General features: G+C 40.1%; 1 protein-coding gene across 1 annotated transcript; it reads right to left on the reverse strand.

The window, feature by feature from the left end:
• Positions 1 to 11,697: 11,697 nt before the first annotated feature.
• LOC117505369 lies at positions 11,698 to 23,753 on the reverse strand. Its single transcript, XM_034165012.1, is given in 7 exon segments — positions 11,698 to 11,937; positions 12,686 to 12,774; positions 13,826 to 14,623; positions 19,083 to 19,196; positions 19,199 to 19,220; positions 19,341 to 19,489; positions 23,515 to 23,753. Coding segments are annotated over 7 exon segments (1,632 nt in total). The 5' UTR covers positions 23,735 to 23,753.
• Between the last annotated feature and the right edge of the window lie 1,349 nt (positions 23,754 to 25,102).

Consider the following 25,102-nt stretch of genomic DNA (forward strand, 5'->3'; position numbering starts at 1 on the left):
CATGGCACTTCACCTTTTCCACATTTGTTATGTTACAGCCTTATTTCAAAATTTTCCCTCAAAATTCTACACACAATACCCCATAATGACAAAGTGAAAAACGTTTGTCTTTTGTATTTGTAGATTTTTGCAAAGGTATTATTAATAATAATAATAACAATATTAATAATAATAATAATAATAATAATAATAAACCTAAGAAATCACATGTATGTAAGTATTATATATGTAAGAGCTAATAGCTGCGCTAAGCTAGCGGATTCCTAAAAACACAGAAAGTGAATAATGTGTGAATAATTTAGAGGTGATTCAGCAGAGAGAGTGCTTTAATTAAGGCACGTGAAGATTACACTGTGAAATAAATCGTTATCTAGTTATCTAGATCAATCTAACTATGCAGATTAAACAGCTAACAGATACAGCAAAACACCGCTGTGCTCCGGAACAGGAAGTGATACAATACCGCAGTAAGAGCCAACCACCAGTAGAGGCCAGTAGACCCAAATGAAAGTTCAAGAAGTTCAAAATTTAGCAACTAAATGACAGACACCGCAAAGACCTGTGATTTGTCACTTTTCTGCTTTCACTCCTTCCTCTCCATATTTTGAAAGTTTTTGCAGTCCGCGTGCCGGTTTTCATTTCAATCATGGATATGTTTGGCAGAAAATTCCACAAATATGACCAACTTCACAGCATGGAGTCGGAAAAAGACGCTCAAATGACAATTCATGCAGGAAATTGTACATCTTATCTTTGGGTGGGAGGTTGATGACTGTATAAAGAAGAAGAAGAAGAGGATTATATTTAACGTGGGTAACCAACGAAAGCGCGAAACTGGTTTTCAGAAGGGACCATGACACGTGTCTCTCACTGCTCCCCAGCACTGTTGGGAGTGTGGCTGCAATTGGGAAGCGAACCCAGATCTCTGGCGTCCCAGTCCAATGTGCAAACCATTATGCCACCACCTCCCCTTTTTTGGAAGAAGCTCATTGAGGGACAAATTAATCCAGAAAAAGGCACTGTTCCTGAGGCAAATTGCGTAAAGATGTGATGGAGAACTTTAAAAGAGTCACACGCAAGTTGACATCATTACATGGCCACAGAGTTACAGAGCTGCAGAAGCATAAATCAGGCTTTAGCATTTTAAGGTGCCACTCCACAGCGGACCTAGAAAAAAGAGTGACTTGTACAAATGTAATATTTTTAATGCACATAATGCCCAGCGCTTATAAAGCAGGCAAAGTTTTGACCTGGCCATTATATGAGGCATGTCCCGATTCAGGATTCCCAGTAGATCCTTTGGCACCTTACCGCAATTAAGCCATTACATACATATAACGGATTTTGATTATAAATCCCTGGTCCCACCAATTAATCAACAGTGAATAATGAGCCATGTAGCATGTTGTTTTTTGTACGAGAGCAGATATTCAACAATTGTGGGAGAATAGTGGCTCTGAGAGGCAGAATATTCGGTTAACGAGGCTCATCTCTGAGCGTGGCGCTAATTTCAAGAAGTTCAAAATTTAGCAACAACAGCGTGGGGCAGTTTGTATACGAGGTACCACGAGGATTTTAGAGGCATGTCTAGTGAGGACGAGGCTGTTGAAAGCCCATTATTCACTGTTCATAATTTGTGGGACCAGGGCCGAGCATTCTTCAAATAATCGCTGACACACCCACGCGTGGCTCATTATTCGTGGCTTATTTTTGGGTGGGACCGAGGCTTAACCAACAAAATTTGCTGGGCCACCTGAATCCATTATATGTGAGTTTTACTGTATGTATATAGACATACTTGTGTGAAGCACCTTGAGGCAGCTTTGTTGTGATTTGGCACGATATAAATGAAATATATTGAAATCGAACTGAAAAAGTGTATAAAAACAAATAAAACATAAAAGAAAAAAAACAAACTGGACGCTACACCATCGTCTCCCGCAGATGGACGGATACCAGGTATGGTATGTACATACAGTAGTGTTCAGAATAATAGTAGTGCTAGGTGACTAAAAAGATTAATCCAGGTTTTGAGTATATTTCGTATTGTTACATGGGAAACAAGGTACCAGTAGATTCAGTAGATTCTCACAAATCCAACAAGACCAAGCATTCATGATATGTACACTCTTAAGGCTATGAAATTGGGCTATTAGTAAAAAAAAAAAAAAAGTAGAAAAGGGGGTGTTCACAATAATAGTAGCATCTGCTGTTGACGCTACAAATGCAAAACTATTATGTTCAAACTGCTTTTTTTAGCAATCCTGTGAATCACTAAACTAGTATTTAGTTGTATAACCACAGTTTTTCATGATTTCTTCAAATCTGTGAGGCATTAATTTTATTGGTTTGGAACCAAGATTTTGCTGGTTTACTAGTGTGCTTGGGGTCATTGTCTTGTTGAAACACCCATTTCAAGGGCATGTCCTCTTCAGCATAAGGCAACATGACCTCTTCAAGTATTTTGACATATCCAAACTGATCCATGATACCTGGTATGCGATATATAGGCCCAACACCATAGTAGGAGAAACATGCCCATATCATGATGCTTGCACCACCATGCTTCACTGTCTTCACTGTGAACTGTGGCTTGAATTCAGAGTTTGGGGGTCGTCTCACAAACTGTCTGCGGCCCTTGGACCCAAAAAGAACAATTTTACTCTCATCAGTCCACAAAATATTCCTCCATTTCTCTTTAGGCCAGTTGATGTGTTCTTTGGCAAATTGTAACCTCTTCTGCACATCTTTTATTTAACAGAGAGACTTTGCGGGGGATTCTTGCAAATAAATTAGCTTCACACAGGTGTCTTTTTAAAGCATTGGAGATCATTGTAGATGAACAGCCTATAATTTTTTGCACCTGCGTATAAGTTTTCCCCTCTCCAATCAACTTTTTAATCAAACTACGCTGTTCTTCTGAACAATGTCTTGAACGTCCCATTTTCCTCAGGCTTTCAAAGAGAAAAGCATGTTCAACAGGTGCTGGCTTCATCCTTAAATAGGGGACACATGATTCACACCTGTTTGTTCCACAAAACTAACGAACTCACTGACTGAATGCCACACTACTATTATTGTGAACACCCCCTTTTCTACTTTTTTTAACTAATAGCCCAATTTCATAGCCTTAAGAGTGTGCATATCATGAATGCTTGGTCTTGTTGGATGGGTGAGAATCTACTGACTCTACTGGTACCTTGTTTCCCATGTAACAGTAAGAAATATACTCACAACCTGGATGAATCTTTTTAGTCACATAGCACTATTATTATTCTGAACACTACTGTATATACGAGGGCTGTCAAAGTATAGGTCCTTTTTATTTTTTTCAAAAAGTATATGGATTTCATTCATATGTTTTTACGTACTTCCCACGGTGCGAGACGTCGTGCAGCGCTTTCAGGCGCCGTCGTCAGCCTGTTTCAAGCTGAAAACCTCCACATTTCAGGCTCTATTGATCCAGGACGTCGTGAGAGAACAGAGAAGTTTCAGACGAAGTCGGTTTCAGCATTTTATCCGGATATTTCACTGTTAAAGGAGATTTTTTTTAATGAAAGATGTGCGGACGGGTCCGCGCGTCGGGACGCAGCCGGCGCGGTGCAGCGGCACACGAAAAACACCTCCGTGTTGATAACCATTTGTAAAATCCAGGCGGCTTTTGATGGCTTTCAGTGGAGTGAGTATATGAGAAATTGTTTAACAGCTGGATATGTTCCAACGTGTCCTTAAGGCTTTCAACAGAGGTGTTTTTCCTGTGGCGGAGCGTCGCGGCGGCTGCGAGCCGACGCAGCAATCCGCCCGCACGTCTTTCATTAAAAAAATCTCCTTTAACAGTGGAATATCCGGATAAAATGCTGAAACCGACTTCTTCTGAAACTTCTCTGTTCTCTCACGACGTCCTGGATCAATAGAGCCTGAAATGTGGTTTTCAGCTTGAAACAGGCTGACGACGGCGCCTGAGAGCGCTGCGCGACGTCTCGCACCGTGGGAAGTCCTTAAAGCGACAGTATCACCTCAAAATCTCTCATCAGCCGTTAAAATTTTCACTGAAAACCAGCTTAATTTTTCGAACCGTGTCCACTTCGATGTGCCTCACAGGTTTAGAAAAAATTTTGATCAAACAAAGCGCCAGTCTCTCAGCAACTTCTCAGACAAAGGAATTCCGACGAGGGGCTGGACAACTCCTCCCACAAGGAGTGCTCACAGGCGAATGACGTCACCGACAGGCGTGGAAAAACTCATGCATGCGCACGAGGGTTCAAGCATGTCTGACGTAAAAACATATGAATGAAATCCATATAGTTTTTGAAAAAAATAAAAAGGACCTATACTTTATTGACAGACCTCGTACGTACACACACACACACATAATATTGTTTCTATTTATTTTTTTAAACTTTGTACATAGGCGTGTCCAGGGTTTACCCCACCAGCCCCGCCCGGCCTCATGCAGGGTTTCTGGATGACTATTCCCCCCCGTCTGCTTGTACTGCTTAATGAGTGAGTTCTTTTGATGTCTTCTTTGACTTTCGCCAAAATTGGCATCACAACCTACATGTTTGTTCGACAGGATTACTTTTGGCTTCCTTCTTCCTAAGTGACCTAATTTTAAAGCTACAACTTCAAACAGAACCAGTAATGTCCAAGTTTAGACATTATGTTTAAGAAAATATTGATTTACATACCACTTTGGTTATGTAGAAAAGTTAAACATATTTTTAGATGTTAATCTGGGGGGGGGGGGGGGGGGGGGGGGGACGTTTGTACACCCGAATATTATGCACAAATAAAATATTCTCTCTCCTTCAGCAAAACTTGACACTTACAGACTCACTTTATGGTAACACTTTTTGTCTAACAAAATGGAGGCGCACGATGCATCATGGGTAACCATGCCCAGAATCGACACAGGTCTCTACCACAAAACCAAAAATACACATTTAGTATTTATTACATTCTTTTTTTTATCATGTTGCTGTTACGTACAATATGGAAAATATTCACAAGTTTCATTGAGTAATTTGCTATACAATGATAATAAAGGTTATTCTGTTCTATTCCTGCCAATTAGGTCTGAGAATGGGTTTTGATACTGCAACGTATTCTTTTATACGATGTGTCGACTTTTTTTTTTTTTTTTTAAATCCCAAGGTTGGAATTTTCTTTTCAGAATATAAACCACAGCTTTTGAATGAGCTCTGGTCTGCTTGAGGTTTCTTCCTTCCTACTCTGGATGGAGTGGGGGGGGGGGGTTAGACCTTAGCAGGTTTATTGTGATTTGGCGTGATATAAAATGAAACAAAACAATTAGAAATAAGGGTAATAAAGATTGCATAAACAAATCCACCAAATAATTCAAAAACACCTTTATGGAATTTTACTCTTTATAAGTATATAAAAACATTTTTGTGATCATCAGAAGGTGGATCTGACACAGATGTTGTCAGGAGGCTTGTTTCTTTGGGTAGATGTGGCCAAAGTGTGTGCTTTTAAAAACTTCACAAAATGATTTTGTCAGCAAATTTTATTTTACAATGTACTAAACTCTTCTGTGAGGGTCAAAGGTTTAGACAAGGTGTTTAGAAATCAAAGACGACTTAATTTTGAATGCATGGTTCCCACTTCATCACTTTAATTTTATCACAAGCGATAACTCCAGAGATTACATCTTTCCAATCAGCAGTTGTAAAAACCGCCAATGACGTTGAAGATTGAGACAACTGCTGATTTTTGTTTTGGCAACTTATGTTTAGAAAATGCGTCCAGAATGCACGTTTTACAACAGTGACATTAAATGCATAAAACAAAGAAGAACTTAAGGTTTTGATACTGTACATAACAATCAGCAACAAAAAAAGCAACTGTTGAGGGAAAAACGTTTTATTAATCCAGCCGAGCAGGACGTGTGACGATGTTCACTAAGTCTCTGTTTCCCAGTAAACAAAATGTTTATTGGGAAACATCACATCAGGCCCTCATGACTACAAATGAAACACAGATTATGCACTGTGTCAGCGCCAAAGAAAGTGCACAACCAAAAGTCAATAATCAACATGTTCCGGTAAAGTGCACAAGGGTTACAAAGTCAGACATTTATTGGCACTGCTATTTTTGAATTCCCAAATCTAAAATACGTTTAGAACTAGATAAGAATGAAGAAATTTTGTATAATCAGAATTATATATATATACAACCCCTGCCTCAGAGGATGTTCATTCAGTTGTTTAATTTTGTAGAAAAAAAGCAGATCACAGACAAGACACAAAACTAAAGTAATTTCAAATTGCAACTTTCTGGCTTTAAGAAGCACTACAAGAAATCAAGAAAAAAAATTGTGGCAGTCAGTAACGGTTACTTTTTTAGACCAAGCAGAGGGAAAAAAATATGGAATCACTCAATTCTGAGGAAAAAAAATATGGAATCATGAAAAACAAAAGAACACTCCAACACATCACTAGTATTTTGCTGCACCACCTCTGGCTTTTATAACAGCTTGCAGTCTCTGAGGCATGGACTTAATGAGTGACAAACAGTACTCTTCATCAATCTGGCTCCAACTTTCTCTGATTGCTGTTGCCAGATCAGCTTTGCAAGTTGGAGCCTTGTCATGGACCATTTTCTTCAACTTCCACCAAAGATTTTCAATTGGATTAAGATCCGGACTATTTGCAGGCCATGACATTGACCCTATGTGTCTTTTTGCAAGGAATGTTTTCACAGTTTTTGCTCTATGGCAAGATGCATTATCATCTTGAAAAATGATTTCATCATCCCCAAACATCCTTTCAATTGATGGGATAAGAAAAGTGTCCAAAATATCAACGTAAACTTGTGCATTTATTGATGATGTAATGACAGCCATCTCCCCAGTGCCTTTACCTGACATGCAGCCCCATATCATCAATGACTGTGGAAATTTACATGTTCTCTTCAGGCAGTCATCTTTAGAAATCTCATTGGAACGGCACCAAACAAAAGTTCCAGCATCATCACCTTGCCCAATGCAGATTCGAGATTCATCACTGAATATGACTTTCATCCAGTCATCCACAGTCCACGATTGCTTTTCATTAGCCCATTGTAACCTTGTTTTTTTCTATTTAGGTGTTAATGATGGCTTTCGTTTAGCTTTTCTGTATGTAAACCCCATTTCCTTTAAGCGGTTTCTTACAGTTCGGTCACAGACGTTGACTCCAGTTTCCTCCCATTCGTTCCTCATTTGTTTTGTTGTCCATTTTCGATTTTTGAGACATATTGCTTTAAGTTTTCTGTCTTGACGCTTTGATGTCTTGGTCTATCAGTATGTTTGCCTTTAACAACCTTCCCATGTTGTTTGTATTTGGTCCAGAGTTTAGACACAGCTGACTGTGAACAACCAACATCTTTTGCAACATTGCGTGATGATTTACCCTCTTTTAAGAGTTTGATAATCCTCTCCTTTGTTTCAATTGACATCTTTCGTGTTGGAGCCATGATTCATGTCAGTCCACTTGGTGCAACAGCTCTCCAAGGTGTGATCACTCCTTTTTAGATGGAGACTAATGACCAGATCTGATTTGATGCAGGTGTTAGTTTTGGGGATGAAAATTTACAGGGTGATTCCATAATTGTTTCCTCAGAATTGAGTGATTCCATATTTTTTCCCTCTGCTTGGTCTAAAAAAGTAACTGTTACTGACTGCCACAATTTTTTTTCCTGATTTCTTATAGTGTTTCTTAAAGCCAGAAAGTTTCCATTTGAAATGACTTTAGTTTTGTGTCATGTCTGTGATCTGCTTTTTTTCTACAAAATTAAAGAACTGAATGAATATCCTCCGAGGCCGGTGATTCCATAATTATTGCCAGGGGTTGTGTGTGTGTATATATATATATATATATATATAATTTTTTTTTTTTTTTTTTTTTTTTTTTTTTTTTTTACAAAAGTCTAGTTATTGACCAGCAACAAAATGCTTTCATAATGTGGACTGGATCTGTCGGTTAAAAAAAAAAAATGCAGAAAATGTAAATGTGACAGTTACTAGTCTTAAATTAAGGGCCTTGGTGGCTTCCCTCATTTGCCTCATTCTTGCACTTGTTTTTGAGAATACTATTTGCATACTATTTGTATTTCTTAAAGACTGATAGAAAAGAATCAAAGAAAAATTCAGTGACCTGTACTCATCAGCTGACTTGTATAAATAAAAATGGCTGTAAAAGTGATGATTTACTGTAAAATCAAAGTATGCAAATAACTACCACACATTTTAAAATTATATCTAGTTTTGTTTCACTACATGAAAGCACTGTTTTGTTGTTGCTGCTCAATAACTTTTGATCTTTAAATTGTGATTATATAAAAGTATTTTTTTAACATTTTAAACTCTTTAACCAATAACTCTGAACAGCATTACATGATTAGCAAGAAACCAAAAGAGTACATTATGGACACTATTCCGTATGCTTGTCTATTTATTGGTAGATTTATTTTTGCACCACTGAATGTCCACCATTGTAATATGGTCCAGATTTCAATATACAGCAGACAAGGGCAACATGAGTGCGGTCATCGTGGCAACGGCTGGAAAAACAAATATTTTCTGAAGTGATGCAGCTTCCACAGAGTGGAAAAATGTGTAGCTGCATTAACATGGTGCCTAATAATCTGTTAAAAATCAAACAGACCCAACAAAATGCATTACTCAGGATTAAATGGAACGGGAACAAAATGTTATTAGGAATAATGCAAATCTGTGGCAATCGATGTAATAAGAAAATATTGGAAATGATTTGTCAGGTAATGGTTTGGTCTGATCACCTTAGGGATTAATTTATTTCTATTAACTTCCTTTTTTGTCACAGAGGTTACGTTTTGTGGCCGTTTGCGACAAAAACTTTCTGCCATCAGTATCACAGGCAGGATTAAAGGAATCAAGATCAAAGCTATAAGATCAAAGCTGTTGACTGGCCAAAGAGAGCAACACACAAACAATTCTTCAAGTGGTGATAGAAGCAACACAATTGACACAAATACTCCTTAGACATTACTCTTGAAAGAAGAAAAAAAAAAAAAAGAACCAGCCACTTGACTTTTTAGTAGGTGGCCATGTAGGGGTCAATTGAAGAAATACACAGTGGTCAAAATTTAAAAATTCTCCAATCATTTTGAAAACTATCCCAAATTATTTGTCTGAGCATAAATATTCCAAAAAGGTATAGTTTGGATTGTCTATGACTAAATGTTATGGGGTTAAGGGGTTTAAAAAAAAAAAAAAAAAAAAAAATGGTGACAAAGCTCAATTTCAGTTTGTACAGGGATCAAAAGTTAAAGTTGTTCCAATTTTGATAAAACATGGTGCAATTATTGGTTGAACTAATAGAACGAATAAATGTAACAGTTTTGTCTGTGTTGAATGCTTGGTCTCCAAAGTAAAGATCAAACAATGCCAACGTCCAGATTCTATGACGTGTTAGCCGTAACATGATAACTATGACACATGGTGCAAACTATTCCTTTTAAAACCCATTTACAGTACATCCGGAAAGTATTCCCAGTGCTTCACCTTTTGCACACTTTATGTTACAGCCTTATTCCAAAATGGATGAAATTTATTTTTTCCCTCAAAATTCTATAAACAATACCCCATAATGACAATGTGAAAAAAAGTTTGTGTGTGATTTTTGCAAATTTAATAAAAATAAAAAACAATTCAATCATGTACATAAGTATTCATTCTTTGCCATGAAGCTAAAAATTGAGCTTAGGGTTATCTTGTTTCCACTGATCATCCTTGAGATGTTTCTACAGCTTAATTGGAGTCCACCTGGGGTAAATTCAGTTGATTGGACATAATTTGGAAAGACACACACCTGGCTACATATAAGGTCCCACAGTTGACAGTGCATGTCAGAGCGCTAACCAAGCATGAAGTCAAAGGAATAGTCTGTAGACTTCCAAGACAGTCTCGAGGCACAAATCTGGGGAAGGGTACAGAAACATTTCTGCTCCTTTGAAGGTCCCAATGAGCACAGTGGTCTCCATCATCCGTACATAGATGAAGTATGGATCCGCCAGGACTCTTCCTAGAGCTGGCTGCCCATCTAAACTGAGCGATCGGGGGAGAAGGACCTTAATCAGGGAGGTGATTGACTCGAGGCATAAACCTGGGGAAGAGTACAAAAACATTTCTGCTGCACTGAAGAAACCAGACACCATCCCTACAGTGAAGCATGGTGGTGGTAGCATCATGCTGTGGGGATGTTTTTCACTGGCAGGAACTGGGAGACTAGTCAGGACTGAGGGAAAGATGAATGCAGCAATGCACAGAGACATCCTAGATGAAAACCTGCTCCAGAGCGCTCTTGACCTCAGATTGGGGTGACAATTCATTTTTCGGCAGGACAATGACCCTAAGCACACAGCTAAGAGGCTTCAGGACAACTCTGTGAATATCCTTGAGTGGCCCAGCCAGAGCCCAGACCTGAATCTGATTGAACATCTTGGGAGAGATCTAAAAATATCTGTGCACCGATGCTCCCCATCCAACCTGCTGGAGCGTGAGAGGTGCTGCAAAGAGGAATGGACAAAACTGCCCAAAGATAGGTGCACCAAGTTTGTGGCATCATATTCAAGAAGACGTGAGGCTGTAACTGGTGCCAAAGGTGCATCAACAAAGTATTTTTATTTTTAATAAATTTGCAAAAATTTCAAAAATACTTTTTTCATGTTGTCATTATGGGGTGTTGTGAGTAGAATTTTGAGGGGAAATGTAAATTTACTCCATTTTGGAAAAATGCTGTAACATTAAATGTGGGAAAAAGTGAAGTGCTGTGAATTTACCAAAATTGAAGCAACCTTAAATTTTGATCCTTGTACAAACTGAAACCAACCTTTGTCACTATTCTGCTATTTAACATTCGGTCATAGATTGTCCAAATTACACCGTTTTGGAATATTAATGATCAGACAAAAAAAGGGGCATAGATTTCAATATGATTGGTGCATTTTTAATTTTGACCCCTGCGAAATTATTCAAGTGCCCCCTTCCTGGCTGCTTACTGAAAATTCAAGAGCCTAAAGAGTATTTGTGCTGAATTCCTCTGTAAATATTGCGTTATCTGCTGCACTAAAAATATAATAAACTCTTCCAGGACCCAGTGTTTGCTACCTCACCAAATTTCACTTCATTGTAAGATGATCACGTTTGGAGATATCCGGCTGACAGAGAAATGTCAAAGAAAACACAACCTCCCAGGAGATATAAGAACTGAGCAAAGTTACACTCATGTTCTGAGCCTGGACCATAACACTTGAGAGCCCAATCACCGCATTTAATAATAATAATTTAAAAAATTGTTGAGGAACGTGAATGTAGCTACTAATGAACACATTGCTGTGACTCTTACGAAAATGTTGAAGCTGGCCTACAGTGGACGGCCTGGTTCAACAGATACATAGAGTTTTATTTATTTTTTAAACACTGTAAGATTGTTTTAGGATTTCATGAGTAATATCTTCTGGGAAGTGTTCTTGTACTTTCACCCCCAATATTGCCCTTGGGTAAACATGACTTATTGACGCATTAAAAGTTTTAGTGGGACCATAAAGGGATTTAGGGGGGGGCAATGCACGTCACACTGATGTCATCAGACTTCATGGATGCGTCATCACTCCAACATGACTGGCTCAGAGTCTGTTCACAGTCTGACTGAAGATTCAGTCCTGTGTTGTCAGAGAGGCCCCGGCGGCGTCTTGCTGATTGCTTGTATCTGTTGAGATCTTGTTCTGTTTTGGGTCCGACTTGGTGAAATCGCTGCTTGGTGCCTGTGTTCGACTGAATCCCTCTTGTGGTGTAGTTGTGCAGCGTTTGTTGTGTTCGTCCTCGTTTGGTTGGAAGACTTTCACCATTTCTCTTGTCTGGTTGAGGTGTGCGGGTGCTGTCAAGCACTTGTACACCTGCAAACACGAGAAGCTGCAAGGTTATGTTTGATCAGCTGCACAGTAACCACAGAGAGGCTCCAGTAAAAATCCAAAGAAATTCCCATGATGCTTCACCAATCCCAAAGGCAGCACGCCCCGAAGGAGAGTCCATCTCATGAATATCTCAAGTTAAAAACTAAGCCCCTGTTTTCCCTGGGGGGTCACCACAGCAGATCCAAAGGTGGATCTACATGTTGATTTTCCCTTCCTGACGTAACTCCACATTATATGTAGGAACGTGGCAGGGGTGGGGTTTGAACCAGGAACCTTCACAGTAAGAGTTTCACAGTAAGTCTGCAGCCATGCTCACCCTGCTTTTACATTTAAACTGGTTTATTGCAAAGTGCATTTTGTAACATGAGTTATTATCTGCAATATTTAGCTTTGTTACGTGTAACAACAGAGAGACTGATTCCACAGCAGTTTTCAGTTCGTGCTCATCATTAACTCAGCTATTTGGTAAAAGAGGTCCCATGTCTCAGAGTAAGAAGGTCACAATGCTCTCCACCCGATTTCACATGAGGAGCATTAATCACATTTGGGTTGATTATTGAACTCATTGGTTTGGTTTACAATCTCAGTCTCTTCTATCATAGTGTTTGCGGTATTGCACAACCCACATCATGACACACTATCACACACTGGTGTACTGCCCACCCCAAGAAGACCTGACCTGTACTTTCAGACTAACAATGATCTCATCAGCCTTTGGCAGCAGCTGTACCTGCTTCAGATGTTGGTGCAGTTTCTTGCAGTCCAGCAGGGGCAGCTCCTCCGGTAGAGACATTATTAGGTCCAGAACGATAGCACTTTCTGAAAACATAAAATTAAATACTAATTTTCAATGAGAGAATGATTATAATTAAAACAGCCCTGAGCTCATGTACAGCTTATTAAAGGCAGGCCTAAATACTCACACCATATTATTAACAGGCCAACCAGCACTTTATTAAAAAACAAAACTTTGAACTACACAACACCACAAACTGCTCATAGTCCACAGGACCAAGTGGGTTTGTGGGACCAATAAGGTGATGATAACAACACTTACAATCCGGTCTTGTATACTATAGCTTACATGAAAATGTATGTTCAACCAAGTGTTAAAGGTATAGTGCCACTGTTTTTTCTTAAGATTTAAGTCAAAAAAGGATTTTCTTTGGCACCACTATACTTTTATTCCTTATAATGTCGATAAGAGATTCATAATATGATACTGTCAATATAATCAAAATTCATTCTGTCTGGAAACAATTCAGAATTTCAGCTCCTGAAGGGGAGAAATTCAAAGGATCAGATGCTATGACCAATGATTGTAGGACTTTTGGACATGGATGTTTCGAACATCGTCCACCAGCCTGGGTTGTTTTAGACACTGAATATAGTATGTTTCAGACATGAACTACAAATTTAGTTTAAAAATAATGAGATGGTTAATTTATTTAAATCGCACCCTTTCCCACTCATATTACTGCAGAGGCCGACATCACTATTACGACTGCAATGCGATTAATTGTGCAGCCCGACTGGCTGCTGAGCTACAGCGGTCATCATCATTTATGGTTCATTTCATCTGCGGCAAAATAAACATGAAAAGAAAGGAGACCTTGGAAGAGTTTTAACAATTTAACTAATAATACGTTTTCACAATCTCTTGAAGGTCAACACGATCAAAGCAACGCCTCAATAACACAAACCTGCATTTTCACTAAAGGTCTACTATGTGTGAATGCACTATAAAAAAAAAAACATACTCCAAGATTAGACACCACATACTCAAACTGTGTCTTCATCTAAAGACAACAGATTCATTCATTAACATCAACAAAAATAACGACTCCAAGGTAACGAATTTCCAACTCACCCATGGGGTTTAGAACACACCCATCACTCTGCTTGTGGACAGCACTCAAATAGCAATAGATCTTCTCAAAGTCTACGTTGTACTTGACATCAAATGAACTGGGACAACTGTCTGTGGAGAGCAGCGGGGAGCACTCGGATGACCCGAGTGAGGCAGTAGCCACAGCAGATGAAGCTGCAATGGTGAGAGACGAGGACGTGGGGGTGTCAGGAGTGGATGAAGGGGGTTTTGAAGCTGGAACAGAGGAGGCCACGGTGGAGTGATGCTGTTCTGATGGTGCATCACCAGCTGGATTCACTGGGGCAGCAGTGCTGATGGGCTGAAGACAGGCAATAACCTCAGCAGGTTCCTGTGGCTGGGAACCAGGGGAATGAACCAAAGGTGGATCTGATGAGGAAGATGTTTCACTGGGTGCATGCAGGATTAGAGGCTCTGAGGACTGTGCGGTCTCCCTGACAGCTGCCACACCAGAAACAGAAAGTCCAAGTGGAGGAACTTGTCCTGTAGAGTCTACAGAAGAGTCTGAAGAGACCTGGGTCACAGTCTGTGGAACTGGCAATACTGATCCACTTGCTGCGCTTGAGCGACAAAAACTGGCAGCAGAATTTGACGTGACACAGGCCGTGTGTGGCGTCGCAGCTGTGGTACAGCGCTCGTGCTGACACAGAGGTACGGGTTTGCTGGTCTCTCTCGTCACTTGGGAAGGTGCTGGTACTGCTGGTCCCACACTTGAGGCAGGAGCTCTGAGCCTCGACACAGGGACAGCTGCACTGGTGGTTTTGCTGCCAGGAGAGTCACCTGAGGCAGGAAAAACACTGTCAATATGAAATAACTAAATATCTATAGTAGAGCCTGACTCATAATATCGGCCGATACGACCATAACTGCAGAGGGGTGAAACTGAGCTAATACAATTAATAACGTAACAGTTTTGACTGTGTTGAATGCCTGGTCTCCAAAGTAAAGGTCAACGTCCATTGGACTCTGACATGTAAGTGTACTGCATTTATATAGCACTTTTCCATCTGCATCAGACGCTCAAAGCGCTTTACAATAATGCCTCACATTCACCCCGATGTCAGGGTGCTGTCATACAAGGTGCTCACTACACACCTGAAGCAACTAGGAGACTAAGGTGGACGCATCGTCATGACCTGAATTAAACATTTGAGAAAGCGCCACATTAATAACGGAAGGATTTTTTTTTTTTTTAACCGGAGCAAAAAGACAAAATCAGCCAGGATGAGATGATTTACCCAGACACAAATATGAGTAAATTAAGTATGTTTATTAATTTTTTTTTTGGTGGTTTCATGGTTTTTTGTAAATAAGGAAAAGCGCCAGTGGCCATCCTGAAAGTGCTTCATGTATCAGAGCGGGAGTGCCACCTCGTGTTCAAGAGATGAAACTTTCAGCCTCTGAATCAACAGTAAATAAATGCTATTTAATCTGTCTCCAAACATTCAAATCCAGACTCGCATCTTAGATGTACCTTCTGGCAAATGTACCTGTAGTTTTGAGATCTGCACAATAAATGTTTTCGAAATTACAGTATATCTGTTTTGTTTTTTGTTGTTGTTTTTATTTATTTTTGATCAATTTACCTTTGCTCAGGGACCCATTCAGAAACACATAATGATTTTTACACTTACGTTTATATCGCATTATACGAGGGCTGTCAATAAAGTTACGGTCCTTTTTATTTTTTTCAAAAACTATGGATTTCATTCATATGTTTTTACGTCAGACACGCTTGAACCCTCGTGCGCATGCGTGAGTTTTCCACGCCTGTCGGTGACGTCATTCGCCTGTGAGCACTCCTTGTGGGAGGAGTCGTCCAGACCCTCATCGGAATTCCTTTGTCTGAGAAGTTGCTGAGAGACTGGCGCGTTGTTAGATCAAAATTTTTTCTAAACCTGTGAGACACATCGAAGTGGACCACGGTTCGAAAATTAAGCTGGTTTTCAGTGAAAATTTTAACGGCTGATGAGAGATTTTGAGGTGATTCTGTCGCTTTAAGGACTTTTCACGGTGCGAGACGTCGCGCAGCGCTCTCAGGCGGCATCGTCAGCCTGTTCAAGCTGAAAACCTCCACATTTCAGGCTCTATTGATCCAGGGACGTCGTGAGAGAACAGAGAAGTTCAGAAGAAGTCGGTTTCAGCATTTTATCCGGATATTCCACTGTTAAAAGAGATTTTTTTAATGAAGACGTGCGGAAGGGTCCGCGCGTCGGGACGCAGCCGCGCGACGCTCCGCCACAGGAAAAACACCTCTGTTGAAAGGCCTTAAGGACAAGTTGGAACATGTCCTGCCTGTTAAACAATTTTCATATACTCACTCCACTGAAAGCCATCAAAAGCCGCCTGGATTTTACAATGGTTATCAACACGGAGGTGTTTTTTCCTGTGCCGCCGCACCGCGTCGGCGAGTCCCGACGCGCGGATCCGTCCGCACGTCTTTTCATTAAAAAAATCTCCTTTAACAGTGGAATATCCGGATAAAATGCTGAAACCGACTTCTTCTGAAACTTCTCTGTTCTCTCACGACGCCCTGGATCAATAGAGCTGAAATGTGCGGTTTTTCAGCTTGAACAGGCTGATGACGCCGCCTGAGAGCGCTGCGCGACGTCTCACACCGTGAAAAGTCCTTAAAGCGACAGAATCACCTCAAAATCTCTCATCAGCTGTTAAAATTTTCACTGAAAACCAGCTTAATTTTAGAACCGTGTCACTTCGATGTGTCTCACAGGTTTAGAAAAATTTGATCAAACAATGCGCCATCCTCAGCAACTTCTCAGACAAAGGAATTCCGACGAGGGGCTGGACGACTCCTCCCACAAGAGTGCTCACAGGCGAATGACGTCACCGACAGGCGTGGAAAACTCACGCATGCGCACGAGGTTCAAGCATGTCTGACGTAAAACATATGAATGAAATCCATATAGTTTTTGAAAAAAATAAAGGACCGTTACTTTATTGACAGCCCTCGTATACCGTTACTGAAGGGATTAAATTTATACGTGATACGACTTTAGGCCATAGCCCACCCCTAGTCCAAACTATACCTTTTGAAATCTTATGATCACACAGAGATTTGTGTGACTAGTGTAGTTTTCAATATGATTGGAGCATTTTAAAATTTTGACCCCAGTGCATTCTTCAACTGACCCCTACGTGGCCGCCTACTGAAAATTCAAGTGGCCAGTCAGGCTTTTTCAAAGGAGTAATGTCTAAGGAATATTTGTGACAAATTTGGTGATTGTGTCACCATTTGCAGGATTCCTCTGTAAATATTCTGTTATCTGTTGCAATTACTAGGACCTGTGGAGATCCCGAGGTTTGGATGCACCCAGAGTTGACTTCACTTGATGGCAGTGAAAAATACAGCATAGGGCACAAAAGCACTGTAATTTACGCAATTAGACATGGTTGTGTTTTGGGTTCAATATGAAAAATAACCAACCAGAGGGTCATCCGTCATTCCCTTTAAGACCCATGTGGTAGACCTGACACTAACTATTTAGACGACAAACTCAGAAGATGCTTTGCTGCAAGAAAAGCTTCTGTGGGACGCATGTGAGCACCAGCCATCTACCACAGCTGCTTGAGGCAGAGGATTTGTGTGACTTACTCGTATTTCCACAAAGCCTCCTCCTCAGCCAACCACCAAATCCCATCCATATCCCACCATGCACAGCTTTTGGTGAAGCAGTTGGCTGGAGGCTTGTTGAAGCGTCAAAGCGAGATTAATCTCGAAATCACTATTCTATGTTATTGACTGTGTATAAGAGATGCTACAAGCATACACTCCATCAGCATTTCTTAAATACACCAGCTGGGGGTGTCACAATACATGTATTTGTGTTGAACTGCACGGTACGCACGCGATGGTTCGGTTCACAGAACTGCACGCAGAATACATGGTACGGCTCTGCGCAGTATGACAGGTTCATATGTTTCCGTAAGTCACAGACATATCGTCTCATTTCCACAGACTGTGTGTCCAGTTCCGTGCTCTGTGCAGGAGCCGTGTCCAGACCCTCAGTACAAGAGGCGTGGCCACGCCCCCTGAGCCCGCTGTTGTTTCTGACACAAAAGAGGAAACAGTGAACCAGGCGTTAAAGCAAGTGAATGGATTATTCCAATCAGTTTTGGGACCATAAATTGAACTGAAATTAAAATGGACATTTTTAAAGTGGGCCATAGAAATCTAGAGTATGTTCTGTGTTAAAGAGAGAATGCAGAGAAAATAAGAATTTGACCACTAAGCTGTAAATGTGCACTCCTCTGACTTGGATAACGTAACCGAATACCTATATTCTGAACAGTTTTTGGATTTGTCTCAGACAAGAGACAATATTACCAGCTCATTAGTAGAGCCCGGCCGATATTAGCCCTTTTCAAAGTACTCACTATCGGCCAAAATTTGCCGATAGAAATGGCGATAATTATCATAAACAGAACAGTTACTGAAATGTTTGTGTCTGCAATGTAAATGTCCTTGCGCTGTTTGTCCTAGATGGAGCTCTGACTCCATTCAACTGAGAGCTGCTTACACCCCTGCTTAAATGTGTTCATCACCGGCCCCCGTAGTTCAGTCACACTGCACTGATCGGCTGAAAAAAGCATACAACCTCTGCTTGCACTAAGGTTGTTTGAAAGTTTTTTGTTCTTGAAAGTTGCAGAATAGAAAAATAGGAGTGTTGTGAAAATAATGTTTCCTTAGTGTTTGTGTTTCTTTCCTCTCACAATTACTTGTCTGCAACTGAAAAGTTTTCTACCTGTAATATAACCTATTCTAAGTTGCAGCAACAAGGTACAGGATCAGATGTATTTCACAACTCTTTTAAGGATATGTATTTGCTAATTTCACAATGTTTAATTCTTGATTGCATTTTTTTGAACTTGAAATTCTTCTCTGTTATAAAGTTAATCAATATGAGGACAAAGCTTCAGTTTTTACCTCATTCCTATTTGTTAAGGGTCCAAAAAAGAATATTTTATTCATTAAAAAAATATCGGCTGATTTATCGGCTATCCAGCCGATTTATCGATTATTGGCATTTTTTTCATCTAAATATCGTAATCGGCATTGGCCTCAAAAAATCTGTATTCGTCGGGCTCTACTCATTAGTATAACTAAATAATGTAATTTAAAACACACAGTCTGTTGAAATCAAAATACCTTCTGCAAAACAAGATAAAATGAACAATAACTGACATTGGATTATTCACATGTGCACCCCTGAATCTGTACCGTGGACATGCAAACAAGCCACGGATCCTATAGGCCCAGTGCGACTAATAGGTCTGCCTCTGCGCGGTGATGGACTGTGAGCCTGTGAAGGGACAGAGTTCTTCAAAGTACAGGCTCTGTTGAGGACACGATCAGCATCTGGGAAAAGGGACAGAGATTACACTGAAATAAACACAACATCCATCCATCCATCCTCTTACGCAAAAATCTATAATGGCCCGAGAGAGAAACTGCAACGCACACCGAGCTCAACCATACCTGAGAGAAAGCAGCAGAAATGGGTTCTATCAGTTTTCCAGCCACCGCACAAGCCAATCCGTCCAGAGCTCGAGGGACTTTTTGTCCCTCTTCTCCTGCATGTGCAGTTTGAACTTCACAGATGTTCACTTTGTTCTTCAGAGCTTCCACTGCAGAACGGATCTAAAAGGATGACACGTGCCTGTCAGTAATACACCCCGAATCAGAAAACACTGATTCTTACATTTACTTTGACATTTATTTCATTGCAAAAGTATGAACCCAACAGACTTCAGGTTTTGTGTGATTCAACTCATTTAATTTGTTAATATGAATGTTTTCATGAGACAAATTATAAGATGAACACGTGAACATTTCCAAGTCACCTGCTGGGATTCCATTACAGATTTGGATACTTTCAGAATGTTGCTAAAAAACTCTTGTGAAATCACACAGTTTCCATTAAGTTGTTAAATGTCAATACTGGAATTTGTCCTCTTACGATAACGGTCATTCAAGCGAGGTTCTCATGAGAACTGCAATTCCAACAGTCATGGCGATGGATCTGTAAGTTCCAGGGCTGGTATGATCATGATTTAAATCACTGTTTTAAAAAAAAAAAAAATCATCAAAAACTTTTTTTTTAGAGATCAAACGTCACCAAAATATGAAATCAGTGCCGGTATTTTACATGTGCACCTTTATGTTTTAACATGTCAATAAAGATTATAACTAATATTATTTGTATAGACTCATCTGAGTGAAATAAATAAAAATGAAAAAAGCCCATTTGTCCAAGCCATGCTTGACGGCATTATAAACAATGCTGTTGGGAGTCCCCTCAATTGTGTAAATTATGTAATGAAACCATTTCAATAAGTGAAAGTGTTTTCTGCATTGTTTATTCAGTAAAATAAAAGCTTTCATGGGTGATTCTTTAACTATGGGCACTATTGGCCTTGTAAATGTAATTTCCACCACACCATTGCCTTACAATATAAAGCGCCTTGGGGCAACTGTTTGTTGTGATTTGGTGCTATATACATGTGCTCTGATGTCACTGTTTATCTCCATAGAAACTACCCAAACAATCTTTCATACAAACTGTTTAAAGGGACATTACAGTGTTGTGGTGGAAATTACAGCAACAGTGTGGGACAACTACATTTTGTTTAAAAAAATCACAACAGTTGTATGACACTGAATACCCCAATTATGTTTTGATTATTTTACTGATATTTTATTCAGAGATTTTAAAACATTAGAAAAAACGTTTCTTTACCATTCATTTTTATCATTGAAGATCAAAGTCTGGGTGTGGGACAAGCACAAATGGCAATATTTGCATATAATGATGCTGACAAAAGGTGAAAAAGTCATCACAGACTACTAGAACAACTTTCGTAACACACTTTCATTGTAAAGATAACTATAAAAGTGTGAAATTTCCCCTTTTTTCTGTTTTTCATACATATGATCAAAGGACATAATGCCCGTAGTCTAAGAATCACCCTCATATTGTCAGAAAAAAACACCAATACTGATGCCATATTTGCCGGAATTATCGGCCAATTGAAACGTCGGTGGAACTCTAATTTATATCAATCACTAGCTGAGTTACCCGTTGTACGCACATGTAACAGACATGAATTTTAGCCATGTTACTGTATATTTCATGTCACTTTAGTTATAGTGTAGCAAGTTGCATTGCATTGTGTGTATGTTTTGTCATTCATTTTCATAGAGCAACTTATTCATGAGCCTCAAGTGAATGATGATAAAAGGTGATAGCATGTCATATCACTGCAATGCTCCGCCATGACGTACATAGCAGGTCCATTTTAATTGAAAAAAATGTGTGTTAACTGGCACACGGCATGCGCTAGTCCGTTCCGACTGTAATTAAAGTGCACCCTCGCCAGCTGCAACTACGTAGTAAGTGTGATGGTGCTACCTGACCTGAGTACCATGTGCTGCAAAAATAACGGCTCCAGTGAGCGGTCGTGATTTATATATAAGGCTAACCGTGTGTGTATGTTCGCACACGTACGCTTTCAGCCTAAGGGCCCCAGTGACCGCCCCCTTGGTGGCCCCAGTCACCGTGACAAGTTTGGTGTCGATTTCTTAATTACTGTGGCTGTGCATAGCACACACACACGGTCAGCGTTATATATTAGATTGAGAAATACAAACAGTATGGTACAGTCACTTGCCCAGTTCCAGATCATTGCCGGTTCCAGATCACTGTAGTATTTGCGCAACCGTTCCTCGTAATCAGCGCGAATAAGCTAATACTTGGTACCAATGGAAAGACTGATGTTTTGTCTACAGACGATCACAAGCTTGACCGGATCCAGCCATCCTTGTGATCAGCAGAGGAATCAAAACATCCGGTTCGGTGGTGTGCGCACGTTTTCTGACTCACTCATTCCTGCGAGTGTGAAAGTGACGATCTCTAACAAGTAGCAACGGTGAGTTAGCCATTCAGTGTTTTTGGTTCTAGAGTGGGAAAATACTTACATGGGTAGACAATGTTAGTGTGTTATGTCTTGCTGTTTAATTGCTGCACGCATTTATCTCTGACGCGAAAACCTGCCGGTTGTGGATCACTGAAGCAGCAGCCTCGTGTCAGTACTTGTGAGCCATGTGTACTTTGGGGGTCATCTCAACATTACTTTTTAATTTGGGAGAAATCTCACCTCCACACATTTAAAACCCTCCTTTGCTCTCCATCTCTAACAATATAAGGTGCGAAATGATAGCAAGTTGGGGCATCTTGTGCTATCCTGAGCCACTTCAAGTTAAAAGCTTAGGGGGATGTCAAATCCAAGAATGTTTATTACCACAGATTTTATTTTATCTTCATTTATTAAGGAATGCCACCCAATTTGAGTAAACACTTCATTTTTTGCTTGTAAAAAAGTATAACAGTGCCTCTTGAAACTAAGTAAATTCTCATTTAATAATATCAATCAAATCAATTTTTTTATATAGCGCCAAATCACAACAGTTGCCCCAAGGCGCTTTAATTGTAAGGCAAAGCCATACAATAATTACGGAAAACCCCAACGGTCAAAACGACCCCTGTGAGCAAGCACTTGGCGACAGTGGGAAGGAAAAACTCCCTTTTAACAGGATGAACCTCCAGCAGAACCAGGCTCAGGGAGGGCAGTCTTCTGCTGGGACTGGTTGGGCTGAGGGAGAGAACCAGGAAAAAGTATAATTTATATCATGTTGTTCAAAACACATTCTTGGGCACAGTGTGTATCAATTCTGCATTCGAAGGGCTCCAGCCGGATGCCAGGAATGAACCCAAAGTGACACAGAGTGTCGTGATCCAGAATCGGCAAGGTGATCCATTTCCAGCAAATATTGCGCCACACATAATGTGGCTTCACACTTTAAGTAGAAGGGCTACCCCATCCAGACGTCTTCAGCTAGATAACATCCAAATACCCAATAAAGGATATTCAGTTGCATTATGGCTCTGTATAGCGGGACTTTAAAAAAAGGTGATCCAGAACTGGGAAACTGTCTGTACTGTGTTTACCACTCAGTCTCAGAATCTGCACTTCTCAAAAACTGTGTATCCATGCTGGAGGATGATGAGTGAGGGAAGCCACCAAGACACTATGGATGGACAAACTGCATAGCGCAACTTTTGTTTGCTGCATCACCAGTTATACAGCTCCATGATGAAGTGGTGTAAACAAGGTTTATTCAAGCAAATTTCAGCTACGATTTGCCAGAAGGCACATGGGGAAACCCGAGCCTGGGCCTTACACACGCGCAATGACTCTTGTGGCTGCAGCTGGTAGAGGGGGGCGATACCGGGAATTTTGGTATTGATCCAATACCAAGTAAATACAGGCCCAGTATCGCCAATATCAATTCCGATACGTTTTCATATTTAAGCTTCATAGACCCAAAGGATCCAAAAGACCTAGGGCTGAATTTCGCCAAACATTGTACGTGACAACCAAATACTTTATCACATATCAACATTTTTGTTTAAAAAAATCACAATACAACTTAAAACAAAATCTCCTGAGGTAGAGGGCTGACAAACCACAATATAAGGGTGTCGCTGCTCCGTGTTGTGTGACATCTTTTTACACGAGGATCGTTCAATATCAATACCAGCGTCGGTATCGATATTAGGATCGATCCGCCCACCTCTAGCAGCTGGAATTACCTCGAACGAGGTTCTGGTCGGGACGCCTCTTCCTCAGGAAAACATAGTCGATCTCGCTCTCGCCTCCGGCGGTCCTCTCGAGTTTTTTGAGGGCGGACAGTAGCTGGTATCGTTCTTTTCGTTTCCACTCGGTCAGGCGACCAGTCGAACGCCGCACTCGGACCTGAGACTGGCTCAGCTCGCGGTTCGGCTTCGAGCGTTGACGAGGAGGCGGCTTCATGTCGGCTCAGGACCAGGACACAAGCTGAGAAACCAGAAACCAGGTCAAACCAAAAATATCAACCAGTTATCTTTCCTCAATTCAAACAGCGCGACGCACGAGACCACAACAAACTTCCAAAACAAAAGACACTCTTCCTCCTCCTCAAACATTACGGCATCGTTTCGTTGTACCGCCAACCTAGTGCACCCCGGAGTGGACTTTATGTATCATACACATGCATTTCGCTCTGCTTCTTTATAAATCCAATTATGGTCGCACCTTCTTCAGCATTAATATGTTCGATGTTGCTGACATTAATGAGCGAGCTCTTCACTATCTGCGAATATATATATTATCAAATACTAATTTAAAAATTGAATAATTGTTGCAGAACCTCAAAGTAATGACACAGCTGTCATCACCCATATCTTCTTTCTAGTGCAGTCTGTGGATAAATCAACTCTAATCTAGCAAAATTTCCCAAAATAAAAAAACAACATATATTTCAACTACTGAAGTATAAACTCCCCCAAATAATAACTATTTAGTATGTTTCTTTAGTCATCAAATATGAGCTGAAAACTAAAATATACCTTAATTGTGATGACAGCCAATAAATTTGTCTGGAATTGGTAAATTATGTGTTTTCTTAGAATAATTATGGGGAAAATACTGACAAACATGTCCCAACGTCCTTCTAAATTATCTATATTTAATTAGGGAGGGGTGTTATTTCAAGAATTTGGAAATGTATAAATGTTTGCATGGAATATGGAAATATACACGGAATAACCATAGCAGGTTAAATTTTGGGTCATTTGGTTCCAAAAACCCATATGGACGAAGCCAGTGAAGATATCAGGTTCAAAAAATCGCCAAATATGTCAACGAAAATGTCATATCTTGAGAACCACTGCACCTAGAGTCTTGAAATTTGGCTCCAAATGTTAATTGACCCCAAGTTTCTATTCAACTTCTGTAGTAAAAAAAAAAAATTTAATTTCAGTACATATGTTACGATCAATTGTAACAAACAAAACCTATGTAGTTTTTATTTCAGGAACATCAGTTGAGTATAATCATCACATGTAAAGAATGACATGGCCACAATGATCTAATTATAAACAACAGAGTGGTTTTCTACGTCAACAGCACATATACGACACAAGCGTTACATGAAATTTTCAAACGCTCCGTCCATATGGGTTATTGGAACCAAATGACCCAAAATTATACTGTTATGGTTTATTCCATGTATATTTCCATATTCCATGCAAAAATGTATAGATTCAAAAATTTTTGAAATAACACCCCTCCCTAAATTAATCGAGAAGATCACATTTTCAAGTTAAATGTGGTCATTGTGTTGCTGCACTATTCCTTATT

This window comes from Thalassophryne amazonica, chromosome 23 (assembly GCF_902500255.1).
Source record: "Thalassophryne amazonica chromosome 23, fThaAma1.1, whole genome shotgun sequence".
Lineage (NCBI taxonomy): Eukaryota > Metazoa > Chordata > Actinopteri > Batrachoidiformes > Batrachoididae > Thalassophryne > Thalassophryne amazonica.